Source organism: Penicillium coprophilum (assembly GCF_028826855.1).
Source record: "Penicillium coprophilum strain IBT 35676 chromosome Unknown utg000004l_segment0_segment0, whole genome shotgun sequence".
Lineage (NCBI taxonomy): Eukaryota > Fungi > Ascomycota > Eurotiomycetes > Eurotiales > Aspergillaceae > Penicillium > Penicillium coprophilum.
Window position 1 is genome coordinate 8,163,193 of NW_026622723.1, and position 16,237 is coordinate 8,179,429.

Below are 16,237 nucleotides of genomic sequence, written 5' to 3' on the forward strand. Positions count from 1 at the left end.
ATCGGAGTAAAATGCCCTGGATGTATATACAAAGTCAGAATATTGATGGTGAAAGAATTGATATTCATTAGAAAATAAGAATTTAGCGCCCCTTATCCCATTCCAAATCACCCACTCGCTCCCGTTTACGCTCGCGCTCTCTATCACGTTGGAGTCCCTTCTTTCGTCCAACTACCTCCTTCTCTCGCTCACGAGGATCAATCACCATGAGCGAATCTGCCTCACCTCCGTGCTCGCGCTTCCAGTTCAGGTCTTTGCCTAGGGTGTCTTTCCCAAACCGGAGTTCGTGCGAGAGCCAGCCTCCCTCTTGCTGTTCGGGGTCATCCACCTCTGCCGCGGGATCGTCCCATGCCTTGCAGGATTGGCATTTTGCAATGAAATGTAGATCGCAGAGTTGGGCCTCTTCGTCTTCTTCGTCTTCCTTTTGATTTTTGGTGTCTTTATCCGGGTGACCTTTACCATGGGATGCTTTGGTCGTTGGTTCGGGTTTCGCGCTTTCGAGCTTGGCTTTGAATGCGTTGAAGAGCTGCAATGCTTCTCGCTCAGCGGCGCTGCTAGGCCCTGTCCCGTTGCGACTCGAGCCATTTGCAGACCCTGGAGGTGGCCGTTTCCGTCCTCGGATTGAGGTCTCGGGAATCATGGCTTCGAGGGCAGATTTCTTTCGGCCTGTGTCTTTGGGACCAACATCAACGTCGCGGCGCATGGATGCCATCAGAGCGGCAATCTGAGCGTTTGTCCGCGACAGCTTGGACTCCTTTGCGGGTCGAGCATCCGGGGTCGGGGACCGAACAGGCGACTCAGGGTCAGGGAGGGGAAGTTGTGTTTCTGGGTCTGGTGTCTTTGGGCGTTTTTTGCGCTCTGTAGACTGTGATCGATCTAGAGATGGGGATCGTGGTCGTTTGCGTGGTTGTGATGGGGCTTCTGCTCGGGGTTTGGGTTTTGATGTTTCGGTCTTTGCACCCGCCGCATCGACGACCAAATTGGTGTTGAATTTCGGCTTCGCTGGGCGCATGGGCATTTCTTCGTCTCCGTCGTCTCCAAAGCTCAGAAGCGTCTTCCCGCCTTTAGGCGCCTTCTTCTTCTTCTTGGGTGCGCCCTTCTCTGCCTTGTCGGTAGTTGAGATTGTCTGCCTGTCCTTTAATTTCCCCTCCAATGGCCCCAGTTCCCCAACCTCGCAAGAGGTCACCTTGACCGGATAGACAGGACGCTCAGTGCCTGCAATGCGCTCCGCGTCTGCGATCTTCAACACATTGTAGATGCTGTCCCCTTCCAGTCTCCCAAAAATTGTACATTGTCCATTCATCTCACGCTCCGTGTTCGCTAGCGTGATAAAAAATTGACTGCCGTATGTCCCGTCCTCGCTCTTGGCCATTCCTAGCAAGCCACGCCGATTGAAACGTAAGCGACTGTGCAGCTCATCACGTAAAACCACCCGCTCTTCCGGGTCCCGAGCTTCAGGGTCATATTCGAATTCTGGGTATTCATAGATAGAGGTTCCGCCGGAGCCAGTGCCGGTGGGATCACCGCCCTGGATCACAAAATCGGGGGCTACCCGGTGGAAGATTGTGCCAGCATAGTAATTGTCCTTACAATGCTGGAGGAAGTTCTTGCAGGTGAGAGGGGCCTGGCTTGCGAAGAGCGCAATCTGAATAGGGCCAACCGTCGTGTTGAGCGTGGCCGACGCAGTGGGATTCGGCTCGCTGGTGTACTGGGAGGACATCGTGAGCAGGTAAGCTGTGTGCTTACAGTCCGTGCCAAAATGGGCGCAGAGCGAGGAATTTGGAGTATGTTCAGGGATATGGACACCCCTCGTGAGTGTTGCGATCCAATGGGTTGGTGTCTCCGATCAAAAGCTCGAAGGGAACGTCATGGCACGTGACGTCGGTCCAGCCCTTATCTACTTGGTGTCTGTCCAAGGACATTGCTTAGAAAATAAAATTGGATGAAAAAAGAAAGAACATCCTTTCTTTTGTATTGAGCTCTACGTGACACATTCTGCACACTTCTCACATCCCTCGCGATGCCTTTGACTAGCCAGGTAACATGGGATAGGAGGTTGTGCGTTGGGCATGAGATCTTTGTCGCATTTGGGAATAATTGATAACGAGACTTCCTGGTAGATTGAGCAGATGCCGAGAATTTTTACCAGGCTTGACTTGACGTTTGGTGGGCGTGGATGCTGGTAGGTGGTTGAATGATTCAAGGAAGGCTCGCCGAACCGTCACTGTGAGATCTTGCTTTGTGAGGAGATGTTTGGTATTGACAAACTTTTTGTCGGTTGCAAAATTGGGACGTGAGTCAGTCATTGACAGGCCAACTTGCAAGCATATGTCGGCTGGACACGACCCAAGTAAACGGAGTCTCGGGTCCATTACTGCCAGGGTGTTGATCAAGATCGAGACATGAACAGTCGCAGGTGGGTCGCATTGGAGTAGTCCAGTGTGTTGTCGCGTAGGGTGAAATTACTGATCATCTTCATGATATGTGTCGCATGGGTGCTGCTTGATGGAGCCCAGCGGAATATCACCACTGAGAAACCTTGCTCCAGTTCAACAAGCCAGTTTCACACCAGCTGTCCCCCTGTCCGAGGCCGTGGAAAGATTATCTGCTTCTGCATCTGCTCCTGTTCCTGGTGGTGCTCTGGCTCCGAGGCCCTGGCATGGAGTCCTAACTTACACCGCAGACGGCGCAAAGTGCGTTCGGAGATACCGTACCCTTCTTGCTGCAACATGTCGAGCATAGCCTTATCGGTCAGCCTATCCTGTATGAAAAGCATCCTAATGCGCGCGTGCAAAGCCTCGTCGCCTGTTGTCGTTCGGTGTCGCTTGCGGACGCCCCACTTGCGAAGGCGGGACTGGATGGTGCGCTCTTTGACGTGGATATTATGACAATGTTCGAGGGAGCGGCTAATGGAGTCGCTACTAATGCCGTGGTAGAAGAGAGCAATGATCTCATCCCGGTAGGGTTCTAAATTGATTTGTTGGCGAGGCATTCTGGGGTTGAGAAAGGAAGAGAAGAAAAAAAGTTAGAGAGAATGAAGAGTTGACTCAAGGCGGTGAATCTGTGGGATGGTCACCCTTCAGATGACTGTGATGGTCTCAAGGATGAAGAGACACTTGTTAATGATATTATGCTCATTGGTCTGGGAATCGAAAATTGCAGATTGAAGTACCTTGGATCTAGTAGAATGCCCTGAACATTCTACAGCTACATGCAAGATGCTAATTAAGCGTCCTAGATATCATATCAGGTTGGATTGTACAGTAGTTGTATAGTCCGACTCCCAAAATCAGATTCCAGTTATTCCTGTATATTCACAGATTCATTACGCGTTGCGAATCCTGTAAAGCAAGCCACAGACTACCTATTTGTTTGCTATATTCAAGAAACCAACAACCTACACCTTTTTTTCCGCCTCCACACCGGCAGGGGAGCTCATTGTCTCAGGGCTAGCCTTGTTCCGCTTTGCAATGCGGAATCCACCAAGCAGGAAGAAAATAGCCTGCAGACCAAGGATTACCGCGAGGGTAACCATAGCACCAATGACACCCGCCACAGCGAGGGACATTCCCGAGCCATTAGTGCTAGAAGTGCTAGCAGAGCTGGAGTCGCTGCTGCTGTTCGAACTAGCGCACTTGCCGTCGATGTTACCGCACATGGTACACCACTCCTCATCGGAAGTAACGGCAATCTCTTTGGTCTTCGAGGAAAAGTCGTCCCAGGAGAGAAGCTCACTTGACTGGCCGTATAGGGGGTATGCAGTAGGCTCAGAGGATCCCGTGATGGTACCATTGTGGAACATGAAACGCACGCTGAGGTCGGACTTGTCAGCTGGGAAGTCAGTGCCACTGGTATTGGTCACTAGTTCGAAAACCATTGACGAGGCGTAGTCTGGGATTCCGGTGAAGTTAACGGACGCGGCAGGCATCTGCAAAAGACCGAAGAGAGAGAAGATGGTTCCGTAAGAGCCAAAACCAATGTTCAACTTGGACTTGCCCTTGGAGGTGATGATCTCGTTCAGTCCGGCCAAAATTTCGCCCGCTAGGACGGCACCGTCGATGGCACGCACTTTATCAGAGGAGTTGTAGGCCAGGTTGAATTCATGGCTTCCAGCTAGAGCAATTAGCTGGTGATAAACCTCGTCAGTCAGGTCTGACTTGTGAGGGAATTGACGGGTAGTGTTATGGATCTTGCCGACATTCAAGTAGTCGAAGATGGTGTAGGCGTTCTTGAAGGTCATATCAGACGAGGCGAATGCGCCATCCAGCATAGGTGAAAGCGATTGGTAGAACTCCTTGGTTGAGGATAGCAGCGAGGTGTACATCTCCGAGGAAAAGTAATTGTCACTGCTCACGGTTGCCTTCTGACATCCACTAGAGCCTTGCAACCAGGTGGAATCCTCGGCGTTCTTGCTTGTAGTGGCCGGTGTCAACTGAATGAGTTGATAGCCATTCAATGGTGCCTCGACGGAGTTTCCACTGGCTAGGGTCTGGGAGGCCACTTTCCCCGCGGGGGGATATACACCCTGTAAGAAGCCAGTGGCAGAGTTTTGCAGTACAGCATCCGAGGGAGCAGAGGCACTGATCTGCTTTGGGTTCACAACATCGGCACTAATGCCCTCAATCTGCTTGGAAGAATTCGACGAAATGTATCGCTTATTATAAAAGGATCCCGAATCAAAAACCTCTCGATAGCCCAGATCGGTCAATTGAGTGCTACCAAAAACCTTGGGTGTACGATCTCCATGGCGCGCAAAAATATACGCACCCAACACACGCTCGGCATCAACAACAGAAAAAGACGCCGCCAGCAAAAGGCACTGAATGGAGTACTTCATCATGAAAGATAAAATCAAATAAAGTGAATAGATTGAAAGCACAATCTCAATTCACGGGGGGGAATGCAGCTGTTATCTTGAAATCTGAAGCGGACAAGACACATCAACTCGTCCCCCTCTTCCCCTCTTCAACCTAAGGCAGCTAAGGCTCCGATGCCCAGGATATAGTACGGAGTAGAGAGGTCTAGAAGCCAACCCATAGTGCAAATCAGCCTGAGAGTAGTTTGAGAAGAATCTATCATTGGTTAGTATTGAATATCAGGGTGGTCAAGTCAAACGAAATTAGCTAATTGAAAGTATCTCCGCGGTATACGGAGAGCGATAGCGGAGGATTCCGGTCTGGGAAACAAGAACGATATCAAGCGGTTACTTCTTGGTGAATTTAAGTCAAAATGAGAGAGATACTGTTCCTTTTTCGCCTAGACTCCATCCCTAGCCCTGTTGTATAAAACCAGAAAGTTGTTGGGATATCGCTTCATGTGTTATACCGCAACACCCTTGTCCCCCATTAACTCACATCCATTTCGCACCACGCCGACGAGCCCTCCAGTTTGAATAGCTTCCGAACCACCCCCAGCAAGTCGCCATTCAATCTCGGCCAGTCCCTCGAGCCACGTGATGCGTGTTTGAGCGGGGACTTCGAGCCGTTGGAGTTGGTCTGCTAGTGCGGAGAGAATGTCGGCCAAAGCCAGACCCTTGTTGGTCTTGAGGGTCTGCACGGTGTTGAGACAGGAAGTGACATCGCTGGTGGAGAGGATGGTGGTCATGATTTCTTGGATATCGGATGGGTGTGGGGCAGCAATACAGTCGTAAATCGTTGCGTTGGTGACAGCCTCGGGTTCGGGACGAGGAGTTTTGGGGGCGTCTCTCATCGGCAGTGGGATACCTAAGAAATAAAATTGGTCAATTGCCTCAGGGGTGAGCAGGGAGTGCAGAGCTTGAACTTACTGCTGGCAAAGCATGCCTGAAGCACGTTGAGGGCTCGTCGCATATCACCTTTGCTCAGGGTCACGAGACTATCGACCGCATCGGGCTGTATCTTGACACCCTCCTTCTCAATCACTTTGTCGACCAAGGTCCGAATATCGACTTCCTTCAATGGGCTAAACCGGAATCGGGTACACCGGGACAGCAGTGCCGGGGATAGCTTATGTGTGTAATTGGCAATGACGCAGAATCGAGTATTAGCAGTGTAGCGCTCCATGATACGACGGAGGGCCATTTGTGCGGTGGAAGTCATCGCATCGGCTTCGTCCAAAATGATCAATTTGTAACCTGCCAGAGGAGAGCCGGCAGTGCCCTGGGGAGCCATGTTGAAGATCTGTTTGGTGCCTGTTGGTGTTCACGGTGAGCTGGTGATTCAACCCTATTATCTTCGGACACGAACTTGCAAAGGTCTTGATTTGTTCTCGAACAACGTCAATACCACGATCATCACTTGCATTCAGCTCCAACACCATCTGTCGCATGTTTTTTGTGCCATAGATTCGCCGCGCCAGGGCCAAGATAGTGGAAGTCTTTCCGGTTCCCGGAGGTCCATAGAGGAGGAGATGGGGTAGTCGCTATGTGAAATATGTTAATCAAAAGCCACCGTACATCCGTAGGAATTTGTTACATTTGTCTCCACAAACCGATTGATAGTCGCGAGGATGTCTTGATGGCCAGAGACATCATCCAGGCTGCTTGGTCGGTATTTCTCGACCCTGACAAGTTTGTTAGTGATATGGCAGAAGCAATACGATTCTCAAAACTCACCACGGCAAATTATCTTGAGCTTCGACTGGTAGATCGGCGACATTTCTCTTTTTTCCACTTGCGTTGTCGGAGGTGAATTGCACGTCCTTGGGCGCATCCACGTCCATTTCATCTTCATAGTCCGACATGGTAAATGTCTGTGTAGAAATAGAAAAACCAATATGAATCCAGACACGCAGGTAAATGAAAAGGGTTGACGCGTTGAGCGCGTAAAGAGGCTCGGGGCGGAAAATCATATGGAGCTTGGGGACTCCACAGATGACATCCCTCTGCCTAACCTCCCAGGTCAACCTGTGTCCCTCCGTCTGTTTGAACTTCCTACAATTCAATTCTTTGACACATTCAAAATGCCTGTATGTTTTGATATCCAGTGTGACCGAAGCATTCTTATTAACCAACTCAGGCATATCACTCCATCTTCCTGGAGGACCGCGATGTTCCCGTGATAGGTAGGAGAACACTCAGTCTAGCGCTCAGTCCAGCGCAGAAGCTCCTAGGCTATGAATCAACATTTTAAATCAAAATTGACGAAATATCCTCCAGGAAATTTCCCTATTCTTCCCCTACGGACCCGTACTCGTGGCCCCGCATACACATTGCCCCCGCTTAACATCGACGACATCGACGTGTCCCCAGAAAGTGAATCATATGATTGTGTTGATGAGATCCTATCGCTCTTCCGTGCCAATGTCCTGTTCCGCAACTTTGAGATCAATGGTCCTGCGGATCGCATGCTCATTTACGGAACTCTGTTTATTAGCGACTGCCTTGGAAAGGTCAAGCCAACAATGACTGCCCGGGAGGCGGAGAAGGTATGTTGTTGAACATAGCAGAAACACGATGTCGGAGAACCACTAACAATCCGATTCCCAGGCCCTAACCAACGCCGCCCTCGATAACTTTGCTATTCCCGGAGATGTGTCGTTCCCGCTTAACCAGGCCTTTGAGCCCCCGCGTGACCGCCAGGATGCCGAGACTCTTCGCCAGTGAGATCCCCGTTTATATCTACTGTAGATCAATCTCAGCTAATCGGGTTTTGCGATTCTAGGTTCATTTCGCAGGTGCGACAGGAGATCGCCATCCGCCTACACGCTAAATTATACCCCGGTGGAGTCGGGCCATCAAAGGTAAGTGGGAGCAAATAATGGACTTTTGATCCACCCCAAATACTGATTCATTCTAGTTCTGGTTGAGTTTCACGAAGAGAAAGTTCATGGGAAAGAGTCTCTAGATGATGAGCGTTGCTGTATATTGTTTGATGAAATTCAGCGCATGAATGAATTTGATACTTTTGATTCAAACCCACGATCGCTTTGCGTAGCGACAAGAGACACTTGGATATTGGGGTACTTGCGTATCTGGGAGTCAAACTCCCCAGACTAACCCTGACTCGGTGTTCAGTATCACCAAACCAGGGGTAGGGGCTATAAAGTGGAACCACATGAAACATGAAAGATAAGTTGTACCTGTACATTGAAGGGCTCATTGAAATGCTATTTGATCTATTTTTGGGTGTTTAGGGCGTTCATTCGTGAAAACTAGGTCATCTCCACATCTCGATCAGTGATCGGGGTAGATGTTGTTTCCACCTTCCGTCTCTTGCGAACAGTTCCAGCAGCCTGGATATTCTGTGCGGTTGGGAACACGCGAATGCCATGGAAGAGATATCCCTCTGCTCCACCACGTCCAGTCATGAGGGGATGGGTTCGACCGGGCAGAACCTGCCAAGGGCGCACACGCGACGTTTGCAAGGTGGGTGGAAGGAGAATTGTCGGGTCGACTACAAATTCTTCATGAAGAGAGGACAAATCAACGGCCTCTCCCTCGGAACTCTGCGACTCCAATTCTCGCTTTTTGTTGATAAATGCGGTCCTCCGAGCAGTGGAGTACATGTCTGTCAATTCAACCAGAGACTCGACTGTCGGAGAATATACGACAACAGGCGCTGACCCCGCAAGGAGCGGTACCATTGTCTTTAGAACGCTTGCTGGCTCTAACAAGGTGGACACGATCAGACCGTCAAAGTTACCAGCCCGGCTCTCGTCCACAACTGCTTTGACTCGCCCCCATCGATTGCGCTTGTGGTAATACGCAGTGCGTTTGCTTTGCTTAAGCTCGGCCAATTCCTCTGCGGGTATGACGGGTGGTTCGTTGGCGTAGAGCGGATCGGAATTGGGGTCGGCCAACTGCATCCAGGAAACTGATTTGAGACGAGTGTGGAGTGGGTGAGATTCATCGGGATTATTGGTGTCATAGCCAAAGAATTTTAAGAGAGACAGATTCGGTTGTGAGTATGGGTGGATGACGGTGATGGTGTTGGTGGTAGCGGACATCGGCTGAGGACGTATGCGCCGGGGCTTTGAGGGGCCATTGGGAGGCTGGGATTCTGCGGGATTGTGGGCTGAAGCATCTTGCTCATCTGTTGGGTCTTCTTCGGCATCATGAGGATATAAAATTCCCATGCGCTCGGCCATCGCAGCGACAACCAGTCCGCCGGTCTCATCGACAATGGCATAACGTCCATTCGGCTTCATACCCTCACCCACCTCAACGTTTCCGCTGTGATGTACATTACCCCAGCACCCGATCAGCCCAATGTGTTCGTCGCGTAGCTCCATCGACTTTTGCGCATCGCGTTCTTCGATCAAATAATTGGCGAGAAGGCCGACATCCAGTGGAAGGACGGTGAACCGCTTCAGATACTTCTTGCGTTTCCGTAATGTGTATTTGGCAAGAGAGAATGCAGTCTTCTGGTCGATTGCAGTGTGCGACTCCAAAAGCTTTGCAACAATGTCTTTCCCCGCGCCACCAGCCTCTCTCTTCAATTCTTCAATTTCCTCCAATGTCAATTTCTGGGCGGAATTTTCGTCATTGATTTGACGATTTGTTCGCATCGGTATTCCATTTTCGCCAGTATCCACGTCGTCACCCTCCCCGTCTCCCTCCCCGTCTGCAAGAAGGGTCTCCGCGTGTAACTCGGTTGCTGACACGACACGTAATTGGTTGCCAGCCTCGTCGCATGAGTCCAGGATTTCAAAGGTAAAATAGAATGGTCGTCCGATAATCTGATTGGCAGTAAAACTACCAAATCTACCCAAATTGACGACTCTGATCCAATGTTAGTTCCTGCAATGGAATCTTTCCCCGCATAGAGCAGAGAGTACTTACGTGTCGGGGATAATCTGGATGAGTCTTAACTGATCCGACTGGAGCCGGATGGCCACAAACTGGCCCGGGCGAATATAGGAATGCATGATGGCGATGGAACAGCTGTGCCTCGAGCTCTTCCACAAAATTGTTCTGGAGACTTTTATGGCTGATAGAACGCCAACCAATCAGAGAACGAGGCTACTCACAGCCGGCTGAATAGATAGTCCGGGAAGTTGATGCCTTCTTGCCTGAATGTTATGCCTGAGTATTCCTGCCTCAAATTGCTGGCCCCACGCCATTTCGTCATAGTTTCCACCATACCATCCCATACCGTACTATCACCGCCTCTCTCCTGGCAATGCCCAAGGCCAACTTGTGCATGTGAATAATACGGTAAATACGCATACTGGGTATTGGAGCTTCCCCCAGGTCCAGTGTGGATCTGCGGAATCCGGGTGCCTTGCGACAGAAAGAGAGAGTGTGGCTGAGATGTTCTGCCTCCCTCATTGCTTTGTTGAATAGAACTTTCCCTTGACCTGGCGAGTATATCCGAGCTCAAGCTAAACGCTAAGCTATTGCCCATCGATTACGGATACAGGCAGGGCACTTCAGCCCCTGCAGCCCCAGCGCAAGGCGTTTTCCTTATACCTCAAATGGCTTGTCATTATTTTGAGCCTACATCCTGAATCAACTCTCAGGTCCACGATATATATTTTTCTGAGTGTGTTGTCACGATTGACGTTGAATGCTTTGTTAGTCTTTTCATCCTTAGAACTATAAGCCAACTCAAACCTTCATCTCCTCCGCTTCCCAAGACGGTCAACGGACGTCTTCATGGGCCTGCGTAAACAGCCCCCACCGCGCCTGGAGAACATTAGCAAGTCAAATACTCGATCGGACGCACGCTCACCCAAATCAGCCAACTCTGCATCCTCCCACCGCCCAAATCGTTTGAACCGATTCCCATCTGAGGACTCTATCTATTCCCCCGATCTCAACACTTCACCTGCGTTTGATTTGATGCCACTGCAGGAGGCACAGCGATCACCGATGGGTTCTCCAACCAGCCAACCGCCAACCTCATGGCCAAATAACAATGGAAGGCCGGATGATCGCCGCTCCGGTCAGTATAAGCTGTACGAGGGCGCATACCAGGAACCTGCAAATACCAACGGGCACTGGGGCTCTTCTACGTTGATAGCAGACCAACAGCAAGGGGCCACTGAGAATGTGTGGCGGTCAACGCCTAACACCGGTCAGGGTTCGAACGGGGAGCCACCGGTACAGCTGCAGTCAAATAACCCATTCTTGAAGCCGAGGCCAGCAGAGCACATTCAAGATCTCTCAGACCACAATCAGTGGGGGCGCGATTCATATGCGACTTCAAATAGTGATTCATTGAGTCTAAGTATGACATTACTTGCTTCTGACAGTTCGCTTCAGATGATACATCTTGCTAACAGCTTATAGCCGAGGGGTATATCCCGATGACTGCCCGACTCTCTCTCTTGGATGAGCCCGAAAAGGTTTCCCCATGGGCTGAGGCTCCCCGTCCCCATTCTCATTCTGAGCAACGCGCCGTGTTAGGCGGCCAGCAAGTCGATGATGATTCCCCATGGGGGTCTCAACAGTCCATCAAGGTCTCGGCTCCCCAAGAAATATATCTACAAGGAATGCAGCCTAGTCCATATGCCCCCGCGGCCGCTGTAAGGCCATCTGACCTGCCTGAAGGGGATGAGTATGCCCCCGCACATTATGAATCTTCATCCAATGCAGGGAGGCTCGGATCAAATGCTGGAATCAACACTCCACCTGTCGCTCTATCTACTGGGACATCCGCCCCATCCTGCGAATTGATTGATTTGGGTGTGACGAGCGCTACTGCCTATTCGGGGGACGAGACTGGGTCTCATGCTATGTCTTCGTTATACTCAGAACCGCCCGTGAACGGGACAAGACCATTGCCAGAGAAACAAAAACCTTTGTCTTCCACAGTGCAACAGCCACAGCAACGCCAAACGACCCACAACCTATCTGCCGCAGAAGCTGCACGACAAAAGGAGCAGAGATCAGAGACCTATACTATTCGACACGTCCGGTGGACCGATCAAAGTGGTCAATTGGTGGAATCTCCAATATTGGTCCAAAATCAAAACGGACCCTGTCCGCTGCTGGCCCTTATAAATGCATTGGTACTGCGAGCGAACCCCAACACTCATCCACCAATTGTTAGAGCTCTGTCAACCCGCGAGCAAATATCTCTGGGCCTGCTAATCGAGGCGATGTTTGAAGAGCTGACAATATGCGTGGGCCCTGACGAGGAGTTTCCGGACATCGAGGCCCTCACTCAATTCCTGACAATGTTGCATACGGGCATGAATGTCAACCCACGCTTGATAATGGTGAGTTCATATGACGTACCCGTCTAGGGATACCTATACTAAGCTATTGTTAGGATTCTACTGAAGGATTTGGCACTTTCTTTGAAACCAGTGATCTTCGACTATACAGCACGTTTGGTATACCATTGATCCATGCCTGGTTAGCCCCTTGGTCCAGTCCTACTCATGCCGCACTGTCACGCACTGCTCAGTATTACGAGGATGTTCAAATGCTACCTTTTCGCAGACAAGAGGTTGAGGACCGGGTGGCGCGAGGCGAGTGCCTTAAACCTGAGGAAGAGAATACCATGGCAGATATAGAAATCATCCAACAATTTGTCGAAATTGAGAATCCGACACAATTAAGCCCGTTTGGCTTAACACAGCTCTCGACTGAGCTTGCGCCTGGAGCGGTTTCCATTCTTTTCCGCAACGACCATTTCTCGACTCTATATAAACACCCGCAATCCCATCAACTGTATACTTTGGTTACCGATGCCGGCTATGCGGGCCATGCCGAGGTAGTTTGGGAATCCCTTGTCGATGTGACAGGGTTTAACACAGAATATTACTCTGGCGACTTTCGCCCTGTGGGCGCTGGTCCTTCGGCCCCATCCGTTCCCGGTCCCGCGCCCCGAGCATTGACAGAGCCCACTCCTTCTCCAAATGCCCATGAAGCATCGAAATCCCCCGAGCCGACTCAGGAACAGAGTGATGCAGATTATGCATATGCGCTCTCGCTTCAATTCCAAGAAGAAGAGCAACGCGAAAATGCTAGGAATGAGCAAACTCGCGATCGTCACACGTCTGCGAGTACTTCTTCCAACCGGCCATCGCCTTCGCCTCGCTTGAGCAATGTTCCTACTCGAACTTCAAGTATTACCACTGCGGTTGGTTCTCAACCTAGACCCCCACAACATGGCCCTGACCCCGAGGATCCCAACGCACCACCTCCTCCCTATGAGCAAGCTACTAGTGGGCCGCGCTATTCGCCGCCTGACAGAAGGTCATACGGTGGAGCCCCGGTTAACCCCCCGGTAAATCAGTACCCCGGAAACCGGAATTCGCGTCGAAATCAGTATTCTCATCGACCCCGCCCTGTACGTACAGGGGACCATACCATAATGGAGTCAGATCGGAACAAAGAGTGCATAGTGATGTGAATATTGCAAATGACAGGCCGTGATACTTGAAATGAATATGATCTGATGTAACTACATATCCTGTAGTAAAATGATGTCTTCATAGATGAGTTCATATGACCGTGCTCTCACATAATTCTTCATACTCTACCGGGTTCGTAAAAACCAACACGGACCTTCTCCGCGTAGGACCGGGATCAATAATGACATACAAACTAGACGATACGTAAAATATCTACTCCGTCCGGCGTACCTATCGTCAGACTTGTCCCGAATGAATTACATCTAATTTGCCTAAAATGGGGGAAATTAAAGGACTCACATTGTATCTGTGGGGCTTCCTATTGGAGGAGTTATTGCGCCTAAACAGCTAATCTTCCCCGGGAAAAAAGACCCAAAAGTATACAATGGCAATGTCTGCCGAGCATAAGCACTACTCATCTGCAGGCCATTTAGGTCAAGGGGAGCGTTTTGGCACGCTCGAATGCGATATTCGTGAAGACGACCCGGCCCGCCGGTCCGCCGATTGACGACTAGGATTAGGGCATGTGAAGAAAGCAATATAAATATGCATGGCTTTCCCATGCTCAATCTGTCTATGATCAGCTCTATGAACTATCAGGATCTGTAGATTACCTCCGATAGTAGATCTCACAATGCTGGTTCTTCTTTCTGGTGCCCTCTTGGCCCTCGGTGGGCTAGCCCAGGCCGATGTAGCAGGCTATGGACAATGTATGGATCGATTTCCCGCTGACTTGGTATTTGCCCTTGAGCTAATTGGCATTTAGGCGGAGGCACTGGATACACAGGTAGCACCACTTGCGTGTCAGGCTTCGTCTGTACTTCGCAGAATCCCTGTGTGTGAATCCCAGCAGTTGCATCGAGATTGACTTCATACTAAGCTGTTCAAGGGTACTCTCAATGCCTCCCAGGAACGGCAACCAGCAGTGTCACAACATCAGTAGTGACCACCAAGGTCACGTCTACCACGCTGACAACGACGACCAAGTCAACAACGCAGGCAGCTACTGCTACTGCGTCAGGGGCAGTTTGCACTGGAACCTTTAGTGCAATCTCAGCTTCCGACTTTGTGTCCAATCTACACCCCGGTTGGAACCTGGGAAACACCCTGGATGCTGTTCCCGATGAGGGATCCTGGAATAACTTACCAGTTGTGGCGTCGACTTTTGATACCGTAAAGGCCTCCGGATTTAAGAGTGTCCGGCTTCCAGTTACCTACGCCTATCACTTTACGGGAAGCTCACCAGATTGGACTGTTGACCCAGCATGGTTGCAGCGAGTCTCCGACGTCGTCGATATGATTGTTGCCCGTGGACTCTATGCCATCGTTGATGTGCATCATGGTATGATGGCTAACTGTATATCCAAGGCCTTTACTGACACATCACAGATTCATGGGTTTGGGCAGATGTCAGCAAGTCTGGGGCCGATCTTGCCATGATTGAAGAGAAGTTTTACAAACTCTGGTATCAAATTGGAACCAAGTTGGCCTGCAAATCCAATCTTGTTGCCTTCGAGCCTATCAATGAGCCTCCGTGTAATACGGCCGCCGATGCCGCTGAGATCAACAAACTGAACAAGATCTTCCTCCAGGCTATCAACGATGCCGGCGGCTTCAACTCCCAAAGAGTCGTAACTCTAGTCGGAGGTGGACAGGATAGCGTCAAAACTTCAGACTGGTTTGTTGCACCTTCTGGATTTTCCAATCCTTATGCTATTCAGTTCCACTACTACAGTCCTTGTGAGTCATCAAATGAGTCTATGTTATTGATTAAAACTGACTGGGTTCCTTCTAGACGACTTTATCTTCAGTGCTTGGTAAGATTATAGATCCGGCATGTTGACGTTATATTTACTGACTCCAAACAGGGGAAAGACCATTTGGGGCTCTGATAGTGACAAGACTACTGTGAAGACCGACTTCCAGAACATCCGCAACGCTTTCCCCAAAGTACCTCTTCTTCTCGGTGAATACGATGCTTCGCCCACTAACACCGAACCCGCTGCTCGATGGAAGTATGTGGACTTCTTGATCAAGACTGCAGCCAGTCTCGACATCTCCTGCGTGTTGTGGGATAATGGATTGGATCACTTGGACCGAGCCACCGGAGTCTGGCGTGACTCCAATTCGATCTCGATCATCGCAAAATCCACCGAGTCCACTGCGAATAGTTTGCCAGACAGTACTGAGGACGGGTCTGCAACCACTCAGTCGTCGTCGGCTTATATTTTCCATCAGTATGGGACAGCTGTGACAGCACAGACTCTTCCATTTATCTTCAATGGCAACACGCTCTCTTCCATCAGTGACTCTACAGGCGCCCAGCTGTCATCTGGAACGGATTATTCTGTCTCGGGTGCGAATATCATCTTTACAGCTTCGTATCTATCCAAGCACCTTTCATCAACAACAGCACCAGGTGTCGTTGCCACTCTGACCCTGAAATTCTCGGGGGGATATTCGTCCCCTATCATCCAAATTGTTCAATGGAAGACCCCAACTCTATCATCCACATCGGCAGTGGCCTCGTCGGTCTCTGGCTCTGACCTGTCAATTCCCATCACCTGGGGTGGACTGCCAACTATCGCTGCAGTAAAGGCTTTGACCAAGAGCGGAACATACCTAGTAGATGACTGGACACAATATCTGGGTCCTATTCAACGAGCGAGAGCTGTAAGCTGATTCCCATTTCTCTTGTGTCTTTGCCAAATACTAATATATTGATCTAGACCTATGCCAACCAGTATAACTGGGATGCCTCCCATGTAATCCTCACTTCATCTGCTATTAGCTCTGTCATCTCCGCTGGCCAATCGACTGTGTTCACCTTTGAGTTTTTCCCACGGGATAATGGTGCTGTGAATGCTGTCAACTTTACCTTGACTGTCTGATGGAATTTTCCATCTCAATGCCTACGGTGGTTATACCGAGGAAGCGGTTCGATTATATC

The 16,237-nt window shown here is 50.2% G+C and overlaps 8 protein-coding genes across 8 annotated transcripts; 3 read left to right on the top strand and 5 right to left on the bottom strand.

Annotated features, from left to right (window-relative positions):
* Positions 1 to 82: 82 nt before the first annotated feature.
* On the bottom strand, positions 83 to 1,720 carry cwc27 (putative peptidyl-prolyl cis-trans isomerase; the record flags this gene model as incomplete). Its single annotated transcript, XM_056678662.1, has 1 exon — positions 83 to 1,720. One exon carries the CDS (start codon positions 1,718 to 1,720, stop codon positions 83 to 85), a length of 1,638 nt encoding a protein of 545 aa, XP_056533662.1.
* Positions 1,721 to 2,563: 843 nt separating this feature from the next.
* N7500_007519 (Clr5 domain-containing protein) lies at positions 2,564 to 2,992 on the bottom strand (the record flags this gene model as incomplete). The annotated part of the gene is made up of 1 exon (XM_056678663.1): positions 2,564 to 2,992. One exon carries the CDS (start codon positions 2,990 to 2,992, stop codon positions 2,564 to 2,566), a length of 429 nt encoding a protein of 142 aa, XP_056533663.1.
* A 405-nt stretch (positions 2,993 to 3,397) lies between these two features.
* N7500_007520 (Histidine phosphatase superfamily clade-2) lies at positions 3,398 to 4,837 on the bottom strand (the record flags this gene model as incomplete). The annotated part of the gene is made up of 1 exon (XM_056678664.1): positions 3,398 to 4,837. The coding sequence occupies one exon, from the start codon at positions 4,835 to 4,837 to the stop codon at positions 3,398 to 3,400; it is 1,440 nt and encodes a 479-aa protein (XP_056533664.1).
* A 482-nt stretch (positions 4,838 to 5,319) lies between these two features.
* N7500_007521 (replication factor C subunit 3) lies at positions 5,320 to 6,828 on the bottom strand (the record flags this gene model as incomplete). Its single annotated transcript, XM_056678665.1, has 5 exons — positions 5,320 to 5,723; positions 5,786 to 6,169; positions 6,225 to 6,399; positions 6,453 to 6,540; positions 6,593 to 6,828. 5 exons carry the CDS (start codon positions 6,826 to 6,828, stop codon positions 5,320 to 5,322), a joined length of 1,287 nt encoding a protein of 428 aa, XP_056533665.1.
* A 111-nt stretch (positions 6,829 to 6,939) lies between these two features.
* On the top strand, positions 6,940 to 7,823 carry N7500_007522 (actin-related protein 2/3 complex subunit 3; the record flags this gene model as incomplete). Its single annotated transcript, XM_056678666.1, has 6 exons — positions 6,940 to 6,945; positions 6,996 to 7,041; positions 7,136 to 7,404; positions 7,466 to 7,578; positions 7,641 to 7,719; positions 7,776 to 7,823. The coding sequence occupies 6 exons, from the start codon at positions 6,940 to 6,942 to the stop codon at positions 7,821 to 7,823; spliced, it is 561 nt and encodes a 186-aa protein (XP_056533666.1).
* A 307-nt stretch (positions 7,824 to 8,130) lies between these two features.
* Positions 8,131 to 9,846, bottom strand: trm6 (tRNA 1-methyladenosine methyltransferase subunit GCD10; the record flags this gene model as incomplete). Its single annotated transcript, XM_056678667.1, has 2 exons — positions 8,131 to 9,700; positions 9,761 to 9,846. The coding sequence occupies 2 exons, from the start codon at positions 9,844 to 9,846 to the stop codon at positions 8,131 to 8,133; spliced, it is 1,656 nt and encodes a 551-aa protein (XP_056533667.1).
* A 730-nt stretch (positions 9,847 to 10,576) lies between these two features.
* N7500_007524 (MINDY family deubiquitinase) lies at positions 10,577 to 13,286 on the top strand (the record flags this gene model as incomplete). Its single annotated transcript, XM_056678668.1, has 3 exons — positions 10,577 to 11,150; positions 11,213 to 12,144; positions 12,198 to 13,286. The coding sequence occupies 3 exons, from the start codon at positions 10,577 to 10,579 to the stop codon at positions 13,284 to 13,286; spliced, it is 2,595 nt and encodes an 864-aa protein (XP_056533668.1).
* A 635-nt stretch (positions 13,287 to 13,921) lies between these two features.
* N7500_007525 (putative extracellular endoglucanase) lies at positions 13,922 to 16,178 on the top strand (the record flags this gene model as incomplete). The annotated part of the gene is made up of 6 exons (XM_056678669.1): positions 13,922 to 13,997; positions 14,228 to 14,629; positions 14,677 to 15,027; positions 15,083 to 15,104; positions 15,156 to 15,960; positions 16,017 to 16,178. The coding sequence occupies 6 exons, from the start codon at positions 13,922 to 13,924 to the stop codon at positions 16,176 to 16,178; spliced, it is 1,818 nt and encodes a 605-aa protein (XP_056533669.1).
* Between the last annotated feature and the right edge of the window lie 59 nt (positions 16,179 to 16,237).